Source organism: Grammomys surdaster, unplaced genomic scaffold, assembly GCF_004785775.1.
Source record: "Grammomys surdaster isolate TR1022 unplaced genomic scaffold, NIH_TR_1.0 125701, whole genome shotgun sequence".
In the NCBI taxonomy this organism is placed as follows: domain Eukaryota; kingdom Metazoa; phylum Chordata; class Mammalia; order Rodentia; family Muridae; genus Grammomys; species Grammomys surdaster.
The window spans coordinates 1,486,020-1,506,948 of NW_021620536.1; the positions used below are offsets into that span (position 1 = coordinate 1,486,020).

The 20,929-nt window shown below is 40.7% G+C and overlaps 1 protein-coding gene across 1 annotated transcript; it reads left to right on the forward strand.

The window, feature by feature from the left end:
• The first annotated feature begins 6,012 nt into the window (after positions 1-6,012).
• Positions 6,013-20,408, forward strand: Rpf1 (ribosome production factor 1 homolog). The gene is made up of 9 exons (XM_028788112.1): positions 6,013-6,263; positions 7,761-7,817; positions 9,462-9,542; positions 14,078-14,173; positions 14,693-14,846; positions 18,671-18,753; positions 19,212-19,393; positions 19,532-19,658; positions 20,182-20,408. The coding sequence occupies exons 1-9, from the start codon at positions 6,036-6,038 to the stop codon at positions 20,221-20,223; spliced, it is 1,050 nt and encodes a 349-aa protein (XP_028643945.1). The 5' UTR covers positions 6,013-6,035; the 3' UTR covers positions 20,224-20,408.
• Positions 20,409-20,929: the final 521 nt, after the last annotated feature.

The window sequence follows — 20,929 nt, forward strand, 5'->3', positions numbered from 1 at the left end:
CGTAGGTTCTTAGAGTAGTATGTTTGTATGTTGCTTACTAGTCGGATAAGAGATCTGGCAACTCTCATTCCAGTTCTGTGCAAGGATGAAGTTAAGAACCAAACCAAGCATATCAGTTTCTCACAATGTTTTTATCATCTGGTCTTTCCTGAGACAATGCAGTCACTTAAACATTGGTAAAACATTTTTTGACAACAAAAGAGTATTTAAAACTCTTGTTTTAAGAGTTCATGGCTTGTTATGAAGGGACATGCCTGTCATTGCGGCCTTTGGAAGATAAATGAAGGAGGATGGGGAATGTAGAGTCATCCTTAGCCATCCTGAGGCCAGCCTGGGGCTATAAGAGGACATCTCAACCTGCCTTTCAAAACAAAAAAGTAAACAAATAGGCAACCCACGCAATAAGTAAATAAGTCCAATAAAATCTTGGGACTCAATCTAGGCCTCTAACAAATTAATGCTGAAAGAGCTGGGGATGTGAGCATAAAGACCTGAGTTGACCCCTGGTAGCCGTACAAAAACCAGATATCCCAGCATGCATCTGTGATCTTAGTGCTGGGAAGAAGGAGACAGGCAGGTCCACTTTGAGTTTGCTGGTGTGAAGGTCTAGCTACATACAGTCCTCCTCCTAAGAGGATCTTCCATCTCTTTACCTTCCTCTCCCACAAAGGCCCCCTGGCGGTTTGTGATAGTAATTACAAGACGTCTTTTTATTTCTCTCCCAAAAGGAAGCTTAACATTTTTTCCAGTGTATCGTGAAACCAAGGCAACATTAGCATCCCCGTTAAAGTGTAAGAGGAAAAAGACGACAAGACTTTGTCTCTAATGTATCTGCTTGCTGTAGAGAATAAAAAGGATTTTCAAATAAATGTGCCTGAAGGATAGTAATAGAAGCCATGAGAAAACTTTACTTTCTTTAAGGGATCAGGAAAGAAAGAAAAAAATCTTATTCAGAAGGATCAAACAGTATAAACGTTTGGTTCTGGGGAGCCTTGGCCATTTGGCGAGGCATGGCTTGCACATCGAAGAAACCCCATAAAGTGCTCTTGACATTTCTTCATAGTAAACTCCCATTCTATAATAAGACGTTATGCTGATTGTTCTTCATCTTTAATGAACGGTAGCAGTAGAAAGGAAGCCATGTTTTTAAGGGAAGTTTATATCGATAAGAGTCTCCACTGTCCGTGACTCCTCAATTCTCCACAGCCCTGTTTTAATACCCTGGGTTTCACTGAAGGTATTGCTCTTGACTCATAAGCAGCCAAGTCCAGTGCTGCTCAAGTGGGACTTTAGTGCCACTGTGAGTGTGACACCTTTCAGTGCCTTGCTGATTAAGTTAGGATTGTTTTTTGTTTTTTGGGTTTTTTTTTATAATTTCTTAAACGCTTACTGTATTTATGAGGAATGCTAAATGGACACAGCAGTGGGGTGTGTGTGTGTGAGTGTGTGTGTGCGTGTGTGCATGAGTGAGTGTGTGTGTGTGTGAGTGTGTGTGCGCGCGCTTGTGTGTGTGTGTGTGCGCGCGCGCGCGCGTGTGTGTGTGTGTGTGAGAGTGTGCGTGTGTGCATGAGTGAGTGTGTGTGGTGTGTCTGTGTGTAGTGTGTGTGTGAGTGTGTGTGAGTGTGTGCCTGTGTGTGAGTGTGTGAGTGTGTGAGTGTGTGTGAGCGTGTGTGTGCGTGGATGAGTGAGTGTGTGTGAGTGTGTGAGTGTGTGTGTGTGTGCGTACATGAGTGAGTGTGTGTGGTGTGTCTGTGTGTAGTGTGTGTGTGTGTGTGAGTGTGTGCCTGTGTGTGAGTGTGTGACTGTGTGACTGTGTGAGTGTGTGAGTGTGTGTGAGCATGTGTGTGCGTGCATGAGTGAGTGTGTGAGTGTGTGACTGTGTGAGTGTGTGTGAGTGTGTATGTGAGTGTGTGTGTGTGTGGCGTGTCTGTGTGTAGTGTGTGTGTGTGTGTGTGTAATAATTAAAGAACAAGTCATGAATTTGAGAGTGAGTTGGGGGCATGGGAAGAGTTAAAGGAAGGAAATGGTTATGGAAATGAAGCAGTAACTTTGAAAACAGATCTTTTAAAGTATGACAAATGACGGCTGGCTAAGGGAAGGGAGGTGGGCCTAGGAGATTCTGAATGGAATGAATAGGATCAAACCAGTTTGCCCAAAACTCTTGTGGAACTAGTAACATTTTTTGTAAAGATTTAGCAATCAGGAATAGGACAGAGATTAAATTAACAATAATTTCAGCTTCAGTAACTTTGACCTATTGATCTGCATGCTGTGTGTGTGTGTGTATATACATGCATGTGTGTAGCAAAAAAAGGTATAAAAAATGCATCAACTTTTGAAAGATACACTGAACCAATAACTTCCAAATGATCAATAAATGCATTGTTACAAAGACACACATAGTCAAAAGATCAGAGCAATACATTTTAATGTATGTAAGAGACTATTAAAAGCTCATTGATACAATTTATGGAATTTTTTTTTTGAGACAAGAGTGTTACTATGTATCACTGGATGGCCTGAAACTCACTGTATAGACCAGGCTGGCCTTAAATTCACAGGGACCCACCTGTCTCAGCCTCCCACGTTCTGGGATTAAAGTTGTGCTTCACCATACTTAGCTGTCATGGCAAGTAAGCTTTAAGAAGCCTGACATTTGTCAAATTTGGGTGCAGTACCAAATATCAATAATTGTCTGAAAAAAATCCCTTAGATACTCCTCTCTCAACTAGCTGCACAATTAAGGCTAGATTTTCTTCATATATTTCAACCGAGATTTCCTATCAATAAAGACTCTATGCAAAAATAGTTACCAATCCAGCTAAAAGCCCACAAAACAATATGACTCTTTGCAATTATTTTTGTGCTACAGAGTATAGTAATTTTCATAAAGTATGTAACTTCTTAAATAATGGTTTTATTGCTACTATACTTAAATATATGCAAGCTTTAAAAACCCTAATTTACATTTTTCCTTGTTTTGACAGATATAACCACATGGAAGTTTTCAATAACTTTTTTTTTGTTTTTTCGAGACAGGGTTTCTCTGTGTAGCTCTGGCTGTCCTGGAACTCACTCTGTAGACCAGGCTGGCCTCGAACTCAGAAATTTCAATAACTTTTAAGAGTATTCTAAGTCAACACACCTGAGAAAAATTGGCATAAACTAAAGATTATGGTTTATTACATTTAAAATATTTGTCGGGGCTGAAGAGATGGCTCAGTGATTAAGAGCATTGGCTACTCTTCCAGAGGTCCTGAGTTCAATTCCCAGCAACCACAGGGTGGCTCACAACCATCTGTAATGGTATCTGATGCCCTCTTCTGGTGTGTCTGAAGATAGCAACAATGTACTCATATACATAAAATAAATAAATAAATCTTTAAAATATTTCTGTCTCTTGTCTGGCTGATCTGATCACAATGTATGGGTTAAATTTTATAGAAAATACATTCTCATCGATGGATTTCCAAGTACCATGGACTATTTAGTAAAGGAGATACGTTCTGTGAAATGTTTCTTCCACACAATTTTATCACTGTGCACACAACATAGTGTGTACTTACACAAATGTTGGGAGCATATGGCGACCATTCAGCATAGTCTTTTGATTTTAATCAAGAGATATGATAAAGCCGGGTGGTGGTGGCGCACGCCTTTAATCCCAGCACTTGGGAGGCAGAGGCAGGCGGATTTCTGAGTTTGAGGCCGGCCTGGTCTACAGAGTGAGTTCCAGGACAGCCAGAACTACACAGAGAAACCCTGTCTCGAAAAACCAAAAAAACAACAACAACAAAAAAGAGAGATATGATAAAACATAAAGCATATGAGTTGTTACAGGTGTAACATGGCACACTTTTGCAGAAACAAAAATTGAAATGGAAATGGGAGTATGATCTAAAGATTAAAAGTATAAGACAACAAACATTTAAACCAGCAGTATTACATCTGCCAGTAACATACAAGGTTTTTTAGCATTGTCAAGAAATGAATACTATTGACGGGTGTTGGTGGCGCACGCCTTTAATCCCAGCACTTGGGAGGCTGAGGCAGGAGGATTTCTGAGTTCGAGGCCGGCCTGGTCTACAGAGTGAGTTCCAGGACAGCCAGGGCTACACAGAGAAACCCTGTCTCGAAAAGGAAAAAAAAAAAGAGAGAAAGAAAAGAAATGAATACTATCATAACTGTAATGCTGTCATAATTTTATATGACTGTCATCATGGTGGGTTTACACCAGCATTACCACAAACATGAATTATGTTCTGCTACAATTTAATAATACTTACATCACTAACCAAAAGGATTGGTTTCGGCTCCGTGGTAACTGGAGACCTGTAGCTGAGATTTCTCACTGTGATATAACTCCCACTTAGTGTCTTCATCAATGTGTTTGGAAAGTGTCTTGATTTATGTATGACTTTTTATTCTGTTACTATTAAAAAGGCTTTAGGAACTTGCTTCTACCTTGGAAAATGGAATTTTGGGAGATCTAAACCTATGTTTTCAGCCCGCTCATGTTTGGGTCCAGAATAAACTGTCTCCCTTTCTCTGAGGTGAAAGCTGTGTGAATACTACCTTTGTTCAATTCATTATCATTTCTCTCTCTCTCTCTCTCTCTCTCTCTCTCTCTCTCTCTCTCTCTCTTTCTCTCTCTCTCTTTTCTTTTTTCTTTTTGGTTTTTCGAGACAGGGTTTCTCTGTGTAGCTCTAGCTGTCCTGGAACTCACTCTATAGACCAGGCTGGCCTCGAACTCAGAAATCTGCCTGCCTCTGCCACCCAAGTGCTGGGATTAAAGGCGTGTGCCACCACCACCCGGCCATTATCATTTCTCATTTCACCCATTTTCCCTTAGTTTCTTCTTAAATAATAATTATTTTTGAGAATTATTTATTTTATGTATATGGATACACTGTAGCTGTCTTCAGACACACCAGAAGAGGGCATCAGATTCAATTACAGATAGTTGTGAGCCACCATGTGGTTGCTGGGAATTGAACTCAGAACCACTGGAAGAGTAGTCAGTGCTCTTAACCACTGAGCCATCTCTCCAGCCCCCTTAAATAATTATGAGTGTTGTTTTATATATGCAAATCAAGGAGACCATAAATCCAGCTTTATGACGCTCACTCAGCATCCACAAACTCTGAGTTAGGGCTAGAGCGCCTTGAAAATAAAACAAAATACCAGGTCATTTTCTCCCTCAAAATACACCAAGAGGACTACATCTCACAGAAAACACAGAATTTTTACAAAACCCTCACAAAATCTATTCAACTTCAAGCCTCTTCTTCTCTCCTAATTTTTCGTCTGACTTCTGGTGTCTGTGGTGGTTGAGTAGCAGACAAGTTTGCTGCTGCTGAGGTTCCTCGGAGCTGGTTGTTTCTGTTGATGGTAACTCTTTTGCAATACCAGCCGTTTTCAGATTAAAGGCTCCTCCTCGTTGGATTATTGTATAAGCATCTTTACTTAAAGTCTGAGATCAGTGGTAGGAGCACATTCTGTGAACCTTTGAAGTTGAGATGTTCCCTCGCTCTCTTTTCATCTTCTTGTACCTTGTTCTGTTTAGAAATGATTAGACATAATGGCACATGCTACCTTAAAGCTCACCACACAACTAGTGAGCCATTTTGTTTCTTTGCAGCAAATTGTAGCTAAAACAAGGATCAACACTCAGGAGAGGCTCAGTGAAAGAATCTAGGAACTCTTCTCTCTGTTCGTACAGTCGAGAGTGAACCCTAAATTTTGACACTTTTTTTGTTGTTATTTTTTTGACAGGGTTTCTCTGTGTAGCCCTGGCTGTCCTGGAACTCACGCTCTAGACCAGGCTGGCCTCGAACTCAGAAATTCGCCAGTCTTTGCCTCCCAAGTGCTGGGATTAAAGGTGTGCGCCACCACTGCCCGGCTTTGACACTTTCTTAAATAGCTAATCCATAAAGCAACACACTTGTCCCTGAACTTGGCGGCCCCGGAAGTAAAACCGTCTTGGGCGGGTCAAAGACGGAAAGCACTTCCGCTTCCGTACAGCTGCAAACAATATGGCGAAGGCCGGCGAGAAAAGTGGCGGTGGGAGCAAGGGAAGCTTGAAGAGGAAAGCCGCCGCTGAAGAGCCTCAAGAGGCTGCGGTCGCGAGTGATGGGACGGCGGAGAGCGGGGTGCAGCCCGCGAAAGCGGCTGCCTTCCCCCCGGGCTTCAGTATCTCGGAGATTAAGAACAAACAGCGGCGACACTTGATGTTCACGCGGTGGAAACAGCAGCAGCGGAAGGTACGCGCGCGGGGCTGGGGGCGAGCGTGCGCGCGCGGGGTCGCTGTGTGCGCGTCTCCTCGCTCGCCTGCGGGGTCTCTAGCGTCAGCCTTTTGTGGAGGAGCCTGGCCTGGGGGGTCCGGCCCTTGCCTGCTCCGTGGGTCGCACTCTTCGGGCGGGTCCTAGAGCAGACGACCCACCCTCTTTGCTCTGGAAGACTCTGCTCCCTGGCTCTGCGCAGGATGGTTGTAAACTCCAGGTCCTAACCTCGGCCTCTGACTCTTTCGAGGAACCCTGAGTGAAGTTTTAGTACTGTGAAGTGTTTGTAGTGGCTGTATTCGTTCTCTGCCGCCCTGTGCTCGCACTGTCCCGGGAGTAAACAGAGGCTGAAAACTAGACAGGCTTGCCCAGGATCATAAGGCTCATTTGTGTCTAAATTACAGTTTAAAAAATGTCCCTAGTACTGCTTACATAGCAACTAACCCATGATGTTCTTTAATTTTATTTGCGTTCTCTTACTGGAGGACCTTGGCTGGAACTTTCCATAAGTACTAGGTTGCTACTGGAGTTCTTCTTTTTTTTTTTTTAAAGATTTATTTATTCATTTTATGTATATGAGTACACTGTCTTCAGACACACCAGAAGAGAGCATCAGATCCCATTACAGATGGTTGTGAGGCACCATGCGTTTGCTGGAAATTGAACTCAGAACCTCTGGAAGAACAGTCAGTGCTCTTAACCGCAGAGTTCTTATGGTGGACATGTCACCTATTTTGGTTTGCAAGCGTGAGGGAGGAATGTCCTAAAAGCCTTTTTTTTTGGACTGAAGATCAGTAGGCACTACAGAATGTCAAACATGTCTAGATTCAGGAGATACGGGTGTATACTAAGTAACAACTAATCATGTCTGCTACTTCCTGTTGATCTTAAAAGGTAGTTTTGGTTATAAACTATAAGAATAGCTAGTGGTGACCTTATTGGAAATATTTTGAAAACTCGTCTCCCATTTCTGTCTATTTTTAGTGCTTTCCAGGAGAAGTAACCATTACAGTCATGACCCTTAGAAAGCATCCACTATGGAAAACATACTTGATAGTATGTTTAGTTAATTGGAAGCACTATAGTAAAAATAAAAACTACTGAAAGTTTCAATGTTCAGCCTTAGCGCTGCTTTGATGTAAGCAATACAAAAAGCAAGTTCTCTGTTAAATGAATCTTATTGATTAGGCTGCTCATTTGTGGTTCAGTGTTGTAACTATTAAAGAAATATCGATATGTCTCTTTGTGGGTGGTAGTGTAATCTAAACACTAAGGAATCTGAGGTGGGAGGATGGTCAGTCAGAAGCAAGCCTGGATAGAAGGGCTACCTAAGCAGTTCATGTGCTTAAAAAGTTTCATGTGCTTACTTTAAAAGGTTACAGTAGTTTCTCAGAATGTTCCTAGAGCTGACGTGTAGTTTCAGTATGACTTTGTGAAATAATTGCTGGTTTCTTAATAGTGTTTGCTCTTATCCCAAAGGAAAAGTTGGCAGCTAAGAAAAAACTTAAAAAGGAGAGAGAGGCTCTTGGTGATAAGGTAAGTAAGGTTTTTAGTCATGTGATTTGTCTTCTGTTGTGCAGTGTTTCCTGATAGTGTGTTGGTTTCTTCTAAAACATTTCAGGTATATAAAAAGAATGTAACAAATTCCTTTCTACTCTTAACCCAACTTGTCAGATAGTGGTGAAAACTCATCCCCTGCTCTCAGAGTTGCTCACTCTGATGGAATTGTTGAATTGCCCTGTGCTGTACCTTACTTGGTACAGGCAGTAAGCACAGTATGCTATAAGCACAGTGTGCGGCTGATGTTCAGGAGGTAGAGAAAACTCTCCCTGGCTTTGGGGCTGGGGAACTTCCCACTTAGGCTTGAGGGTTTAGCTCTTGTAGCTTGAAGCTGAAAGAACTACTAAAAACCGTTCCAGTGTTGCTCCACTAAATTTTTCATTTGTAAAAAATTTCACACATGCTTAATTTCTAATTTATCTTGTAAGATTTTTAAAGCATATGGTTCTCCCCCCTTTTCTCTCCTATAAATACCAAGTGAGACTAAGGCTGTCTGAGGAAGGCCGACACTCAGACTGTGTAGACACTCACTGTGTAGACACTCACATACCACTTTTCTTGCACTGTCCAAATAAGATCAGATTAAGTCATCTAAAATCATCAAAACGAGGCTCCACCTTCAGAATTCTATGTATGTGAGCACACTGTCGCTGTCCTCAGACACTCCAGAAGAGGGCATTAGATCCCATTACAGATGGCTGTGAGACACCATGTGGATACTGGGAATTGAACTCAGGACCTCTAGAAGAACAGTCAGTGCTCTTAGCCACTGAGCCATTTTTCCAGCCAACCTTCAAAATTCTAATACATCATATAATATTATCAATAAACTGCAGCAAATTTATGTGCAGATCAACCTTTAACATTTTCACTGGCCCTGGGTTGGGTGTGGCTTCAGCAAGGTAAAGGGACTTGCTGCCAAGTTTGGCCAACTGAGGTAATTCCTAGAACCCACTGGGTATAAGGAGAGAGCCAGCTTCCACAGACTGCACACCTTACACACATACCGACCATCCTGAATAGTTCATCAGTTCACCTTTCCTTCGTGTCACTGCATAACATGTGTGTGTTCTCGTAGTTCTGTTTCACTCCTTGCAAGTGTGTCGATACCGTGAGCTAAGCTATGATAATTCTGCATTATCTGGTCATGTGGTATGCAACGTGTTAGCGATTACTGTGCTGTTGGCCATTTGCTGTATTGATGTTTGTTTCCATTACAAATGACCACCCCATAGACATTTTATTTCTATCCTTATATTAACCCCAAATAGAATTACTAGGTTACTGGATAGACGTTTGCCACATTTCTGAGTAGATTTCAGGAAGTACAGAAACAATCACCTGGATTTGCACCTTACTAAATATTTGTTCCATTCTGCTGACTTCCTTTTTACTGTTAGATATTATTTTAGACATGGACAATTTTTGTGATTTCTGCTATTTCTGCCTCATTTTCAATCATTTCATTCTGTATTTCCATGGATGTCTTTTCAGATTTTTAAGGGGGGGGTTATTGTTTTGTTTCCCAACAGTAATGTGAATATAAGTAAATAAGTAAATAAAGTAAGTAAATATGAAATACTTCTAACACTAAAATATAAAATCTTTCCCTTTTTTTAGGCTCCACCAAAGCCTGTACCGAAGACCATTGACAACCAGCGCGTTTACGATGAGACCACAGTGGACCCCAATGATGAAGAGGTAATGTCAGGAACCTAGTGTGAGTGACCATCCTTGGTGTGCTGCCGTTTACCATCACGGTGATTGTGAGAGCAGGATAGCCCTCCTCCCCTTCCTCATGGTCTCCTTTCCTTCTCGTTGGTATTTGTGTTTCCTAGATAACGCAGCCAATGCAGTCTGGGGACCTGCATGTATTACTTCACTTAGAACTTTCTTAAATACTAAAAATATATTTCAGTACATTTTGTATCTTCTCCATAGTGGTTTTCCACATAAGTCTTGTTAGAGCTACTCCTGCCCTGTGGCTTTTCCCTCGGGTACGTGCATCTCTGAAGATCGCTTTGTTTGCTAGTTTGTAAAGATAGAGTTGATTTGAGGGGTAGTGGACCTCTAACTATAGCCTGCCTAAACTGGCTTGCCATACTTTATCTAAATTTGGATAAGTATTTCTCCAATAACACATTTATCTCTTGCTTTCTTTTTTCTTTTGTTCTGACTGGAATTTCTGCTATAATGTTGAGTGAATAGAAGAGGCAGCAGCAGAGGTCCTTGGGTGTTCTTCCTAAGAGAGCCCACTGCTGAGAGCATCTCCTTGATGTGGGTGTGGTCAGCGGAGGGGTTCCTTACGCTTTACAGAAATCACACTTGTGCTTGAATCCATCATGAATGAGTATAGAATTCTTTTTCTGAACATACTGAGATGCTTATGTGTTTCCATATATTACCTTTATGCATCTATGGGTTTTCTAAAATTAGTTAAAAGGAAGAGTCTTGCATTCTTGGGATAAACCTATTCTGGTTCTGATATTCTATATGATTATACATTGTTTTAGATTGTTGATACTTCCTTAGAATTGATACATATATTTGAACACATGACTGAAATTATAGTAATGTCTCCTTACGATTCCTAACATTTTTTCTTTTTTAAAAAAATAAAACTTTGTCGTTAATATCGTGCAAATGAAAGTCAGCACGCAGTGAGAAGAGCTAGACTGGCCGTCTGTATTAAGAGTGCCCTTGTTTATTCTAACATTTTCTTTTTATCAGACGTAGCTAGTTTGTTTCTCTCGGAGTAGTTTTTCTTTTACCTTTTCTACTGAATTTTATGTTTCATTTCTATCTCCTTCTTGTTTCCTTCTATTTTCATTGGGCTTCTATTTTAATTTTATCTGTTTGCTCAGTTTAATTTTTTTACTAGCAGCCATAAAATTCCCTTTGAGTGTCACGCTTAGTAACCCACAAGTTTGAGAATGAGCTATTTCCACTGTTACAGTTAAATCAGGAGGTTGTAGTGACATCTCTGTTAGTCATAGTCATTTATTAGGCTTCTAGTTCGATTAAAAAATTTAATTGTCGTAAGTACATATACATATCATTCCTGATGATTAAGTTGTAGTAATTAACATTTACATCTCAAATATCATTTCTATGTGTGAGAACCTTCAGTCTTATCTACTTATTTTTTTAGTATATGATAAATAGCTTTAGATTCTAATGATCTTACTCTGCCCTGTTTATATAAGTTAATGTTTCCTGTCTTTGGCACTCTTCCAGCCTCTGGCAGATACCGTCCGCCCCTGCATCTCACCTCAGTAGTTTTCTCCAGTCTCCAGCTCCTGTGCTCATCTCTGGCTTTATCCGGTCCTCACCCAGCCCTGAGCTTTCTAAGGAAACAGATTGAACTTCTCTGATCACGTGTGTTTAAAGCTCTGGTTTCCCACGAATTGCTTTAACAATGTGGTCCATACATATTGACAGCTTGGTGTTTTCTGTTTTCTTTCTTTTTTTACTTTGGTTGAGAATTTTGGATGTTGTTTTGAGTTTTGTTGCTGTTGTTGTGTGTGTGTGTGTGTGTGTGTGTGTGTGTGTGTGTGTGTGTGTAGGAGCTGGAACTGGGCAGTCACTCCAGCCCAAGGGATTCTCTAATTTCCCTAATTGACTTTAGCTTATTGATTATTATGTATGCTAATTTACAAATATTTGAAGATATTATAGACTTCCTTGAATGATTACTGTTAATTTTATTGTACTTGCTTGCTGAACATACTTTCAGTTTAGTCCTTTTCGGTTAAAGAGATTTTTAAGTCCTGGCATGTAGTCTGTCCTGAGGAATGTTCGGTGTTGCTCTTGAAAACCCGTGTTGCCTATGATTCTGGGAGGAATTGTTGTGTATCTTCATAGGCTGCTCCCCTGTTACATCTTCTTTCTGTGTGTCCATTTCATTGTTACCGAAGGAAGAGCATGTATGTTCTACTTGTCAGCTGTCCGCCTCTTCCAGCACGTTGAGTTTTTACTTCCTAGTGTTAGTTCTTTTGTTAGCTGCCTGCGTTTACAATTACACTGTGTATGTAGTTACACGTCCTTGATGGCCTCATTCTCGATCCCACAGAAACTGTCCCCTGTGTTTTCAGCAGGGCCTCTCTTCATGTCTTCTGTGTGTGTGTGTGCGTGGAAACACTTCAGCTCTCAGGGACTCTGCACAGTTGGCTTGTCCAGGCTTTGCTTTGAGATTATCCTCAGACTTGAATTTAATATGTATCACTTATCAAGAGCATACAGTTAGATCTTGCTTCTTGTCAGCCTGAAAATTAGTATTTACTGTCAGTAGCATGCTAGACTTTCACATCCCTCTGCCTTTTTCCCACTCTCTGTACTTTTTTCTGTCCTTCCTTAGCTGTTTTCTTTTATATTAATTTTTTTTTTAGTATACTGTTTTAATTCCTCTTGATTTTTAGACTGTGGTATTCTCCTAGTAGTTGCCCCTAGAATTCTATCATGCATTGGGCTGGGAGCTTAATCCTCAGCACTGGAAGGAAACAAGCAAAAAGCCACATGTCTTTAATCATTAGAGAGACTGCAGCAAAGCCACATAGTTCTGCTAAGCCTGCAGAGACCACGGAGCTGTTAGCTCAGTCTCCTCTGCCTTTGTGTGTGCTGTTGGTCATAGACCATGTGTTGGCTGCATGACCTGCTGTCGCAGTTACTGCTTGAATTCATCTGAAGCTTCTCAAAGGTACTAGAGTGTTTATCCGTGTGGCTGTCTTTGATGCGCATACGGCTTTACCAGGAGTGCCTGTGTCCTGGGTCTCTAGGTTTGCCATGCCATCTAATGTCATTTTCTTTAGGTTTGTGGGATTTCACTTTTGTTTCATAGCAGATTTAATAGCTGCTAATTATCTCAGGGTTGTTTACTGAAAATATGTATATTTTGGTTTTAACTGTTCAGAGTATAAGGCTTTTTTTCTTTCTGTATTTTGAACATATTCTGCGGCATATTAATCATTATTTCTATCTGTCTCATCACAAGGTTTTCTGAGATTTTTTTTAACAGCTTGACACTACTGTGTTTATTACTGTTCTTTTATATCCCACTTGAGATTTGCTGAGCTTCTTAGTGTCAGTATTTTCATCGTTTGTCTTTTTAGCCATGATTTCTTCAAATAGCTTTTCTGCCTTTCTCTCATGTCTGTCAGCATCCCCCGTTACACACTGATGACATGTTTGACGTTATGCTGAGTTTCTCCATCTTTGCTACACTTCTAGGATGGATTTTGGTTCTCCACACTGGACCATATTGCTATTTAGTTGAAAGTGTTTTTCGGTTCATGTTTGTTTGTTTATTTACTTGACAAGCTCTCCCTCTGTAGTCCAGGCTGCCCTAGACAGTGTAGCCCAGCCTGGCTTCAAGCTTAAAGCAGTCCTCCTGCCTCAGCCTCTCTGGGACTACAGGAATGAGCTGCTGTGCTTAGGTCTAGCTTATAGTTTAAGGACTGTTTTGTTTTGCAGCTTACCTGGACTTCAGAGTGTGAGGTCACTGTGGTTTAGACTTGTTTTGTCTGTGACCTGCATTGCTGCTGGCTGTCCCTGTTTTTATCACATGCTTTTTATCAGTCAGTCAATAGGCAGCTACCGTTGAATACCTGGAGTCCCTCGGACGTGCATCTCTCTCCATCTGAGCTGTGCATGTGTTGAGCAGTGCCTTCAGAGCTCCACCAGTTCTCATCCCCCTGCCTTACACACTCAGTGGGGTCTCAGGTCTCCCTCAGCTGTGTGAGATTAGTGCCACCTGTGGGTTTGTGGTGACAGTGTCTCAAGTATGTCTACAGCTTGTACTGCAGAGCGCCACGTTTACATTACTGGCTACTCCTTACTCTAAACGAGGTCTGCAGCCCTGGCTTGACAAAGCTGTGACTTCACCTTCCTTCTACCAACTTGTATTCTTGTCCTCTTCCACCCTAGACTGCTCTCTTTATCGTAGAAGCTGGTACTGTTTTCCCCCACCAAGAGGATGAGGCCAGGACTGGTCAGGACTGGTATTTTTGCCCGTATCTGTAGCCATTTTGCAAGAATCCACACATCTTAGTTTATGCCCTGAAATTAGTTTTGATAACTAGCCATTTACACTTGTGCAGAAGGGGAATGAGCTTCTACGTGTCACTGTCAACGTCAGCTCCTCCCACAGCTGTCAGCTAACAGTCCGTCATGCAGTGCTTTACAATCAATCCACGCCCAGAGAACTGTCTGATGTAAAATGATCTCTCCTCTCTTCTCAGGTGGCTTATGATGAAGGTACAGATGAATTTGCTTCTTACTTCAACAGACAGACGTCTCCTAAGATTCTTATCACAACATCAGATAGACCTCATGGGGTAAACACATTGATTCCTGCAGTCCATGAATTCTTCTATGTAAATGCTCCAGTCAGAAAAGTGCAATAGTAAATTGCCTTTAATGATGACATAAGCTAAACAGAAATAACCGATGAGGATGAGGTTGTTTTGTTACTGAGCATGGTTTCTTCAGAATTGTTGTGCAGCCTTGACACTGTTACCTCACTGCTGGCCACACCCTTGTTACGGAGTGCTGTCCTGCCCATAGTGCTGATTGGCGCCATCCCCAGCCTCTGTGCATTGTGAGCCAGCAGCAGTCCCACACTGTACGTACACAAACTACCTCGAGATGTGGCCATGCCTCTGTCTGCATGCAGGAGCACCACCCCTTGTTGGAGCCCTGACTTTGGATGATTATTGGCCTTGGATCCCTGAGACAAGCTGTGGTTCCTCCCCAGCCTTGCTCGACTTTCGTAGCATTATCTCAGCATCTTCGTTACTCCTGTCCTTACATCCTTTCTCTTCTGACTTTTGGTGATTTGTCTTCTTTTCTTACAGAGAACAGTTCGACTCTGTGAGCAGCTCTCAACAGTTATACCAGATTCACATGTTTATTACAGAAGAGGACTGGCTCTGAAAAAAATTATCCCACAGTGCATTGCAAGAGATTTCACAGACCTGATCGTTATTAATGAAGATCGTAAAACACCGAGTATCCTTTGGGTTTGTTCTTAAGGAGATTTTCCTGTCCACTCCCTCGCATGTTTTTAAACATGTATGAAGGAATAGGAGCAGGCTTCCCATCACTTTCAGAATGGATATTTTCTGTAACACTGTAGCTCTATCCCAGGTGGTATATGATATATTTCTTTTTTTTTTTTAAATCAGGCAAGTGTTAGAGCTAAAACAGTGCTGTAATCTTTAGTAAAGAATGCAGATATAACAGTCAGCCTGCCATAGTGAATTCAGACAGATAGCTCTGCCAACTAACAGAACACTGCTCCAGGGACATGAGCGAGGAGGGCTTTATACGGAAGCTTGGGAACGGGTGATGCATGAGGCAGAGGAACAGTCGTTTGGAAAGGAGGAGACATGAAGGCGCCAGCCCAGGTGACACCACGACTTTGGTATAGCCTCATCTCACACTCTCAGGAAGCACATCACTTCTTTGTTCTGAGGTAGGAGTGAAGCTTGTCCTGTGGCTCCTGGTGTCGTGGGTGCCAGTAACAATGAAACTATCAGTAAGTCTCACATCTGAGACAAATGCCATCTGACTCCAAGGTATTTCTGTTGAGATGAAAGAATATAAAAAAAAAATCGAGATTCTTATAGTTGCTATTATTTCTTGAATAGTGCCTATAATCTCAGTATCTAGGAGATGCCAATTGGGTGAGTCAGATTAGTAAAGAATTTATAAAAATAGCAATAGAATGTTCTGTTCTGACACAGGACAACACATTCTTTTTATACCAGCGAACACTCAGTGTTTTAATACACTGTATTTTAAAAATCCATTTTTTATGGCTTTCATTGTTTTTAATATAACTTAAGCATATTATTTTGTTTGCCTGTATTAGTTTTCCAGAAACTAAAATAGCAAACCCTTTTTAACGTGGCATTTGTTGACTACATTATAATTTAGTTTGACTAGATTAGTATATTTTTATATGCCCAATTACTCCAGAAAAGAATGATTTTTAAAGTGATTGCTGCATGTATCACTGCTTCCCAAACAGAACGCCAAGGTCTGTTTTGGTTTTAGCAGTTAGGTTGTCGTCATTTTAAAGCTGCCAATTCCACTGTAAGAAACAAGCATTCATCACTTTAACCACGTTTTCTCTTTGCTTTAGTATCTTATATAGGTGCCCTGTAGCGAAGGACAGTGTGTCAGGCTTTCAGAAAGCCAGCACTGTTGTGACAAGTCTTCTTCTTTGAAACAGGCACAGCGACCGTTTGGCATGAGTGTTGTTAGTTTAACAAAACAACTTATGTACCCCTCAAAAACCCACCACCTATAGAGAGCCTATAAACTGAGAATCTGCACTTCACTCTGACACAAGCCACGTTGTAATAGCACTGTGGTAGATGGGAGTCAAGCCTTTCTCAGGTCTTTATTGTAGATGTACTGCTCTTCTTCATTTTCATGGGTCTGTGAATGTCCACGTAGTAAGAGAAGTACTTGTCGAAGTTGACCCTGTAGTGAATCGTTAAGTAGAAGCATTCAGTGTTTGCTATTGGCCTGTTGTTTAGTAGACACTAATACCTGTTTAAAGAAACAAAACAAAACACCAGTTCTAAATTTGGGTTAACAGAAGTTGGGGGGAAAAGCATTTTCATGACTCACTCATACCTGCTGTGTTAAGTGATGGGCACTGTGCATGTTCTGACTGCATGACCGTGGGGTTGGAGCACTCCTCGACGGAGCCAGGGTAGGTCTATCATAGGTAGTGTATAAGATCGTATGAGCGAGAACATTTGAGAAAACCGGATATAAGAGTGCAGTTTGTACCTACCTTAGTGTGTTAAACTAATGTCTGTTCTGAACATGAGTCAGCGTTGGCAGAATGGTGGGAAACAAGCTGCTGCTAGTGGAACTGATGGGTAGTTCTTCACTTGTCTCTAGGAAGTGTGGGGCAGAGAAAATGACCCAGCTAAGTCCTGTATGGCTCATTACTTAACCAAGGACCAAATCCTGCCTTGATCACCGCCTGGATTAGAAAATGTACTCAGAAGGAGAGAGGGCCGAGAGTAATCTTAAAGATAGGTGGAAAATGTCATCTAAGAAAGTCAGGAGACAAGTAGCTGTAAAAATGAGAAGGTTAAATGACAGCAGTAACATTGCATAGATTGGTGACAAACTGAAGAGGACTAATGGTGGCAGTATTGTTTGTAAGTCTCATATTGTGTGTACATTGATGGCTCTGACTAGGGCATCATCTTAGTTTTGTAGTACTATGACAAGACACCATGACCAGAAGAACTTTGGTCAAAGTTTGACAGCTTAGTTTCAAATAGTGGGATCATGACCTTCATGGCAGAAACATGACAGCAGGCAGACAATGACACTAGAGCATGAGCTGAGAGCTTACACCTCATCTACAAGTTGGGGGGAGAGGGGAGACAGAGACAGGGCCTGGTGGGGGCTTTTGAAACCTTAAATCCCACCTCATGACAAACCATCTTCAAGGCTACGTACAACTCCAAATCCTTCCCAAACAGTCCACCAGCCGCAAGCCGGCCATTATTGGTGGTAGTCTCCTGCAAACCACTGCATTCCAAGGTTGTCTTGAAGGCAGCAGAAAAGTAACGCAGGCCACATATGTGAGGTTGGTGGGTTTTAATTGGATATAATTTAACTTCTCTCACCTGCCTTTAGTCTAGCAGTTCTCAACCTGTGGGTTGCAACCTCTAGGAGTTGAACGCCCATTTACAAGGGTTGTCCAAGACCATCTGAAAACACATATTTACGTTATGATTCATAACACTAGCAAAATTACAGCTTATGAAATAGCAACAAAAGTTATTTATGGTTGGCGGTCACCACAATATGAGGAACTGTATTAAAGTGTTGCAGCATTAGGAAGGTTGAGAAGCACTGCTTTAGTAAAGACAGCACCCAAAGGGTTCAAAATCCAGGCTGCAGTAAACTGTACCCCCATCCCTTTAAGCACTTTTTAATTTTGAAATTGGGTCAAGTTGCACAGACACAGGCTGGACTGCTGGGCTTTGCCATCAATCCCAGCTTTTTCCCCCTTAAACAAAAAGCTATTATTAACTGAGCCCTTGATCAACCACTGATTTCAGTTCTGGCTGCTTGTGATATAATTGGGCATCAGCTATAACTTACTCATTGGAAAGTAAAGTTGTTGTAGTACCTTTGTGCCATGAAACCTTGAATATTAGTCTGTTTGTTGCAGCTAGCATTGAGGCTTTTGACTTCAGTCTTTGCTGGTAGGTAGGTTTCATATATTTAATTTGTAGTTTATATAGTATATAGCATTATTCTGTTCATGCTAAACTACAACTGGATTATAAAGGTTAATTTTAATTTCTCATTAATCCAAAGAGCTTCTCTCTTAAGAAGCAGCGATGCTTTGATTTCAGTGTAACATTTGTAGTCCTGTTGGATGATATTCATGTCCTAATCTTACAAATGAAACATAGAATTGGGGGTGAACCTACATACTGGTTGCATTGAGCCCCACCTTTCTGAGTAGTGGCCATTGGATAGATGTTTTTGTTTTGTACTTTAACTTTGAAAGACCAGAAGGTCCTATTGAGAGTGATGCTATTTAACTGTAAAAACAAACAAAAGGGAGACTATAAGACTATTTTAGGTTAATGTATGTTTTTTCTGAAAGATTTTATGTGGTTTGACTTTTGTTTGGTAGGTAAAGTTCAGTTAACCCAGAACAACAAATACATCCATCCACTAATTTATAGATTTTAGGTGCCCTTGACCATAAAGAAAACAACTTGTTATTCAGTTTAGGATTTAAGTTACAGTTTGGTATATTTCTTGACTTTTATGAACAGATGGACTTATTTTGAGTCATTTGCCAAATGGTCCAACTGCTCATTTTAAAATGAGTAGTGTTCGTCTTCGTAAAGAAATTAAGGTGAGTCTTAGATACCCCTTGATCAATATTGATCACAGTTTATTAGTACATTCTTAAAGATCTAATTGATTTTACTTATTTGATCTGATGACAGCAAGTTTTCTGCTGAGATTTTGTGAGACCATAAACAATTTCAACAACAGTAGTCCTCATTACCACGAAACATTGATTTTATAGTAATATTTGAGTATTTAATAAAGCTGCCTATTACATTTTTGTCATTTTAAAGTTTTTTAAAGCCAAGATTGGTGGTTCCTGCCTGTAATCCCAGCACATGGGAGGCTGAGTTTTAGGAAAGGCTGCATTAAAAAGTTACAAGCCATTCTGAGCCAGAGTGGGACCCTGTGCCAAAAAACAAATTTCTTAATGTTATCTAAATTCTAAACCCCAAAATTGTGTTGTATAGTTTTCTAATTATCTTTACTGAGCCTTTTTGGTTTGTTGTTTAATTTTTCCAGCGACGGGGCAAAGACCCCACAGAACATGTACCTGAGATAATTCTGAATAACTTTACCACACGGCTAGGTCATTCTATTGGACGTATGTTTGCTTCTCTCTTTCCTCATAATCCTCAATTTATTGGACGACAAGTTGCCACATTCCACAATCAGCGGGATTACATCTTCTTCAGGTTTCACAGGTGAGGGACATATTCACTTGAACTTTTTGTCAATCATGTAGTACATTGAGTATGAACCTATATTCTGATATAACAAGTCCTTTAAGCACTGCCATAGGAAATTGAATGAACTCAATTGTTTAACTTTTGTCTCTGAAGATACATATTCAAGAGTGAAAAGAAAGTGGGAATTCAGGAACTTGGACCACGTTTTACCTTAAAATTACGATCTCTTCAGAAGGGAACCTTTGATTCTAAATATGGAGAGTATGAATGGGTCCATAAGGTATGTGCTTATTGTCCCAACGCCCATTTTAATTGTGTGTTTACATATTAAGGTGTGTTTCTCCCTCCCATGAACTAGAAAGTACCAACCAGATGTAGTGTCTTGGCCTGCTGATTAACCAGGATTTGCTTGAAGTAGCCCAAAGAACTGTGGTGTTTAAATGGAACCAGTAATATCAACATAGGAATAAATCTCAGGCCTAGACCTCCCGTACTACTGCAGCTTCACGAGGAGGAGGCCCCAGTCTCCTAACCCTGTTACAATGATTCTGCTGCATTATTTGAGAACTACTGTTGGACTCAAGAACATTTAGAAACTATCCTTTTTCTGCCTAAGAGCAGTACATCCTTCCTGTTTTTTACTTTAAGCTCCTGAAGCTCCCAGCACATGTAAATTAGACCTTAAGACTAACTGTTGAGGGTCTCAGATATAGCCCATTGTTATTCATGAAGATTTATGAAAGCCAGTTTCTACTATCTTACCCAAGTTGTTCTTCACTGTCTTTTCTCTCTTTAATTTGCAGCCACGGGAAATGGATACAAGTCGAAGAAAATTCCATTTATAAAGGACTAGGGGAGTAGTACTGAATTCTGCTCGACAGGCCTGTCTTGAAAAACTTGGTAATTTAATGAAACACCCTTTTTAAAATGGTATTTTATAAATCTTGTATTTGAACAAATGGCCAAGTGCTGTGAATTTCCACTCCATATAGTAAATATAAATAAATATAATTTTATCTAGGTCTGAAAATTTTTTAGGTGTGCAAGTCCTAAAACTTGCTGTCATTTTGGATTAGTTGTAAATAATTTCATAGGAATGAAGATTCAGACTTTCTAATTTACATTTCCAAAGAACTTGTAGGCTAGAAAAAGACTTGTTGGTAGATAAGTGTATAACCTTGAGTTAATATACCAGTCTTGGAGGGCAGGCTTCTGGGACTTAGAACAAAATTACAGGTCACTGAAGTTAACCTGTTTTCTTGTTTCTTACTACCTAACTACCCTCTATCTTCCTACTTCATTCAGGCATTGTTGAGTTCGCAAGTTCTTGATTTTTAATAGAACTCTTATTACCAGATGGAAGCAGCTACCTTCTTGGTATAATTAACTGCTAACGCCCCAGGAGGCAATGTCAAGTGCCTTGTATCCCTTTCTTTCTTATGTTTTAAACAGGGCTTTTCATGGAGCTTACCATTTTAATCCACACTGGTAGCCAACAAATGGTCTCCCACAAGGGCTGGGGTTATAGGTGGACACAGCCATGCCCAGCTT

What these genes read in the sequence shown, in the direction of transcription:
- Rpf1 (XM_028788112.1), top strand. Translation starts at nt 6,036, where the DNA reads ATGGCGAAGGCCGGCGAGAAAAGTGGCGGTGGGAGCAAGGGAAGCTTG. An exon ending in TGGACCCCAATGATGAAGAG is followed by an intron (nt 9,543 to 14,077) that starts GTAATGTCAGGA and finishes CTCTCTTCTCAG; the next exon opens with GTGGCTTATGATGAAGGTAC. An exon ending in AGTATGAATGGGTCCATAAG is followed by an intron (nt 19,659 to 20,181) that starts GTATGTGCTTAT and finishes TTTAATTTGCAG; the next exon opens with CCACGGGAAATGGATACAAG.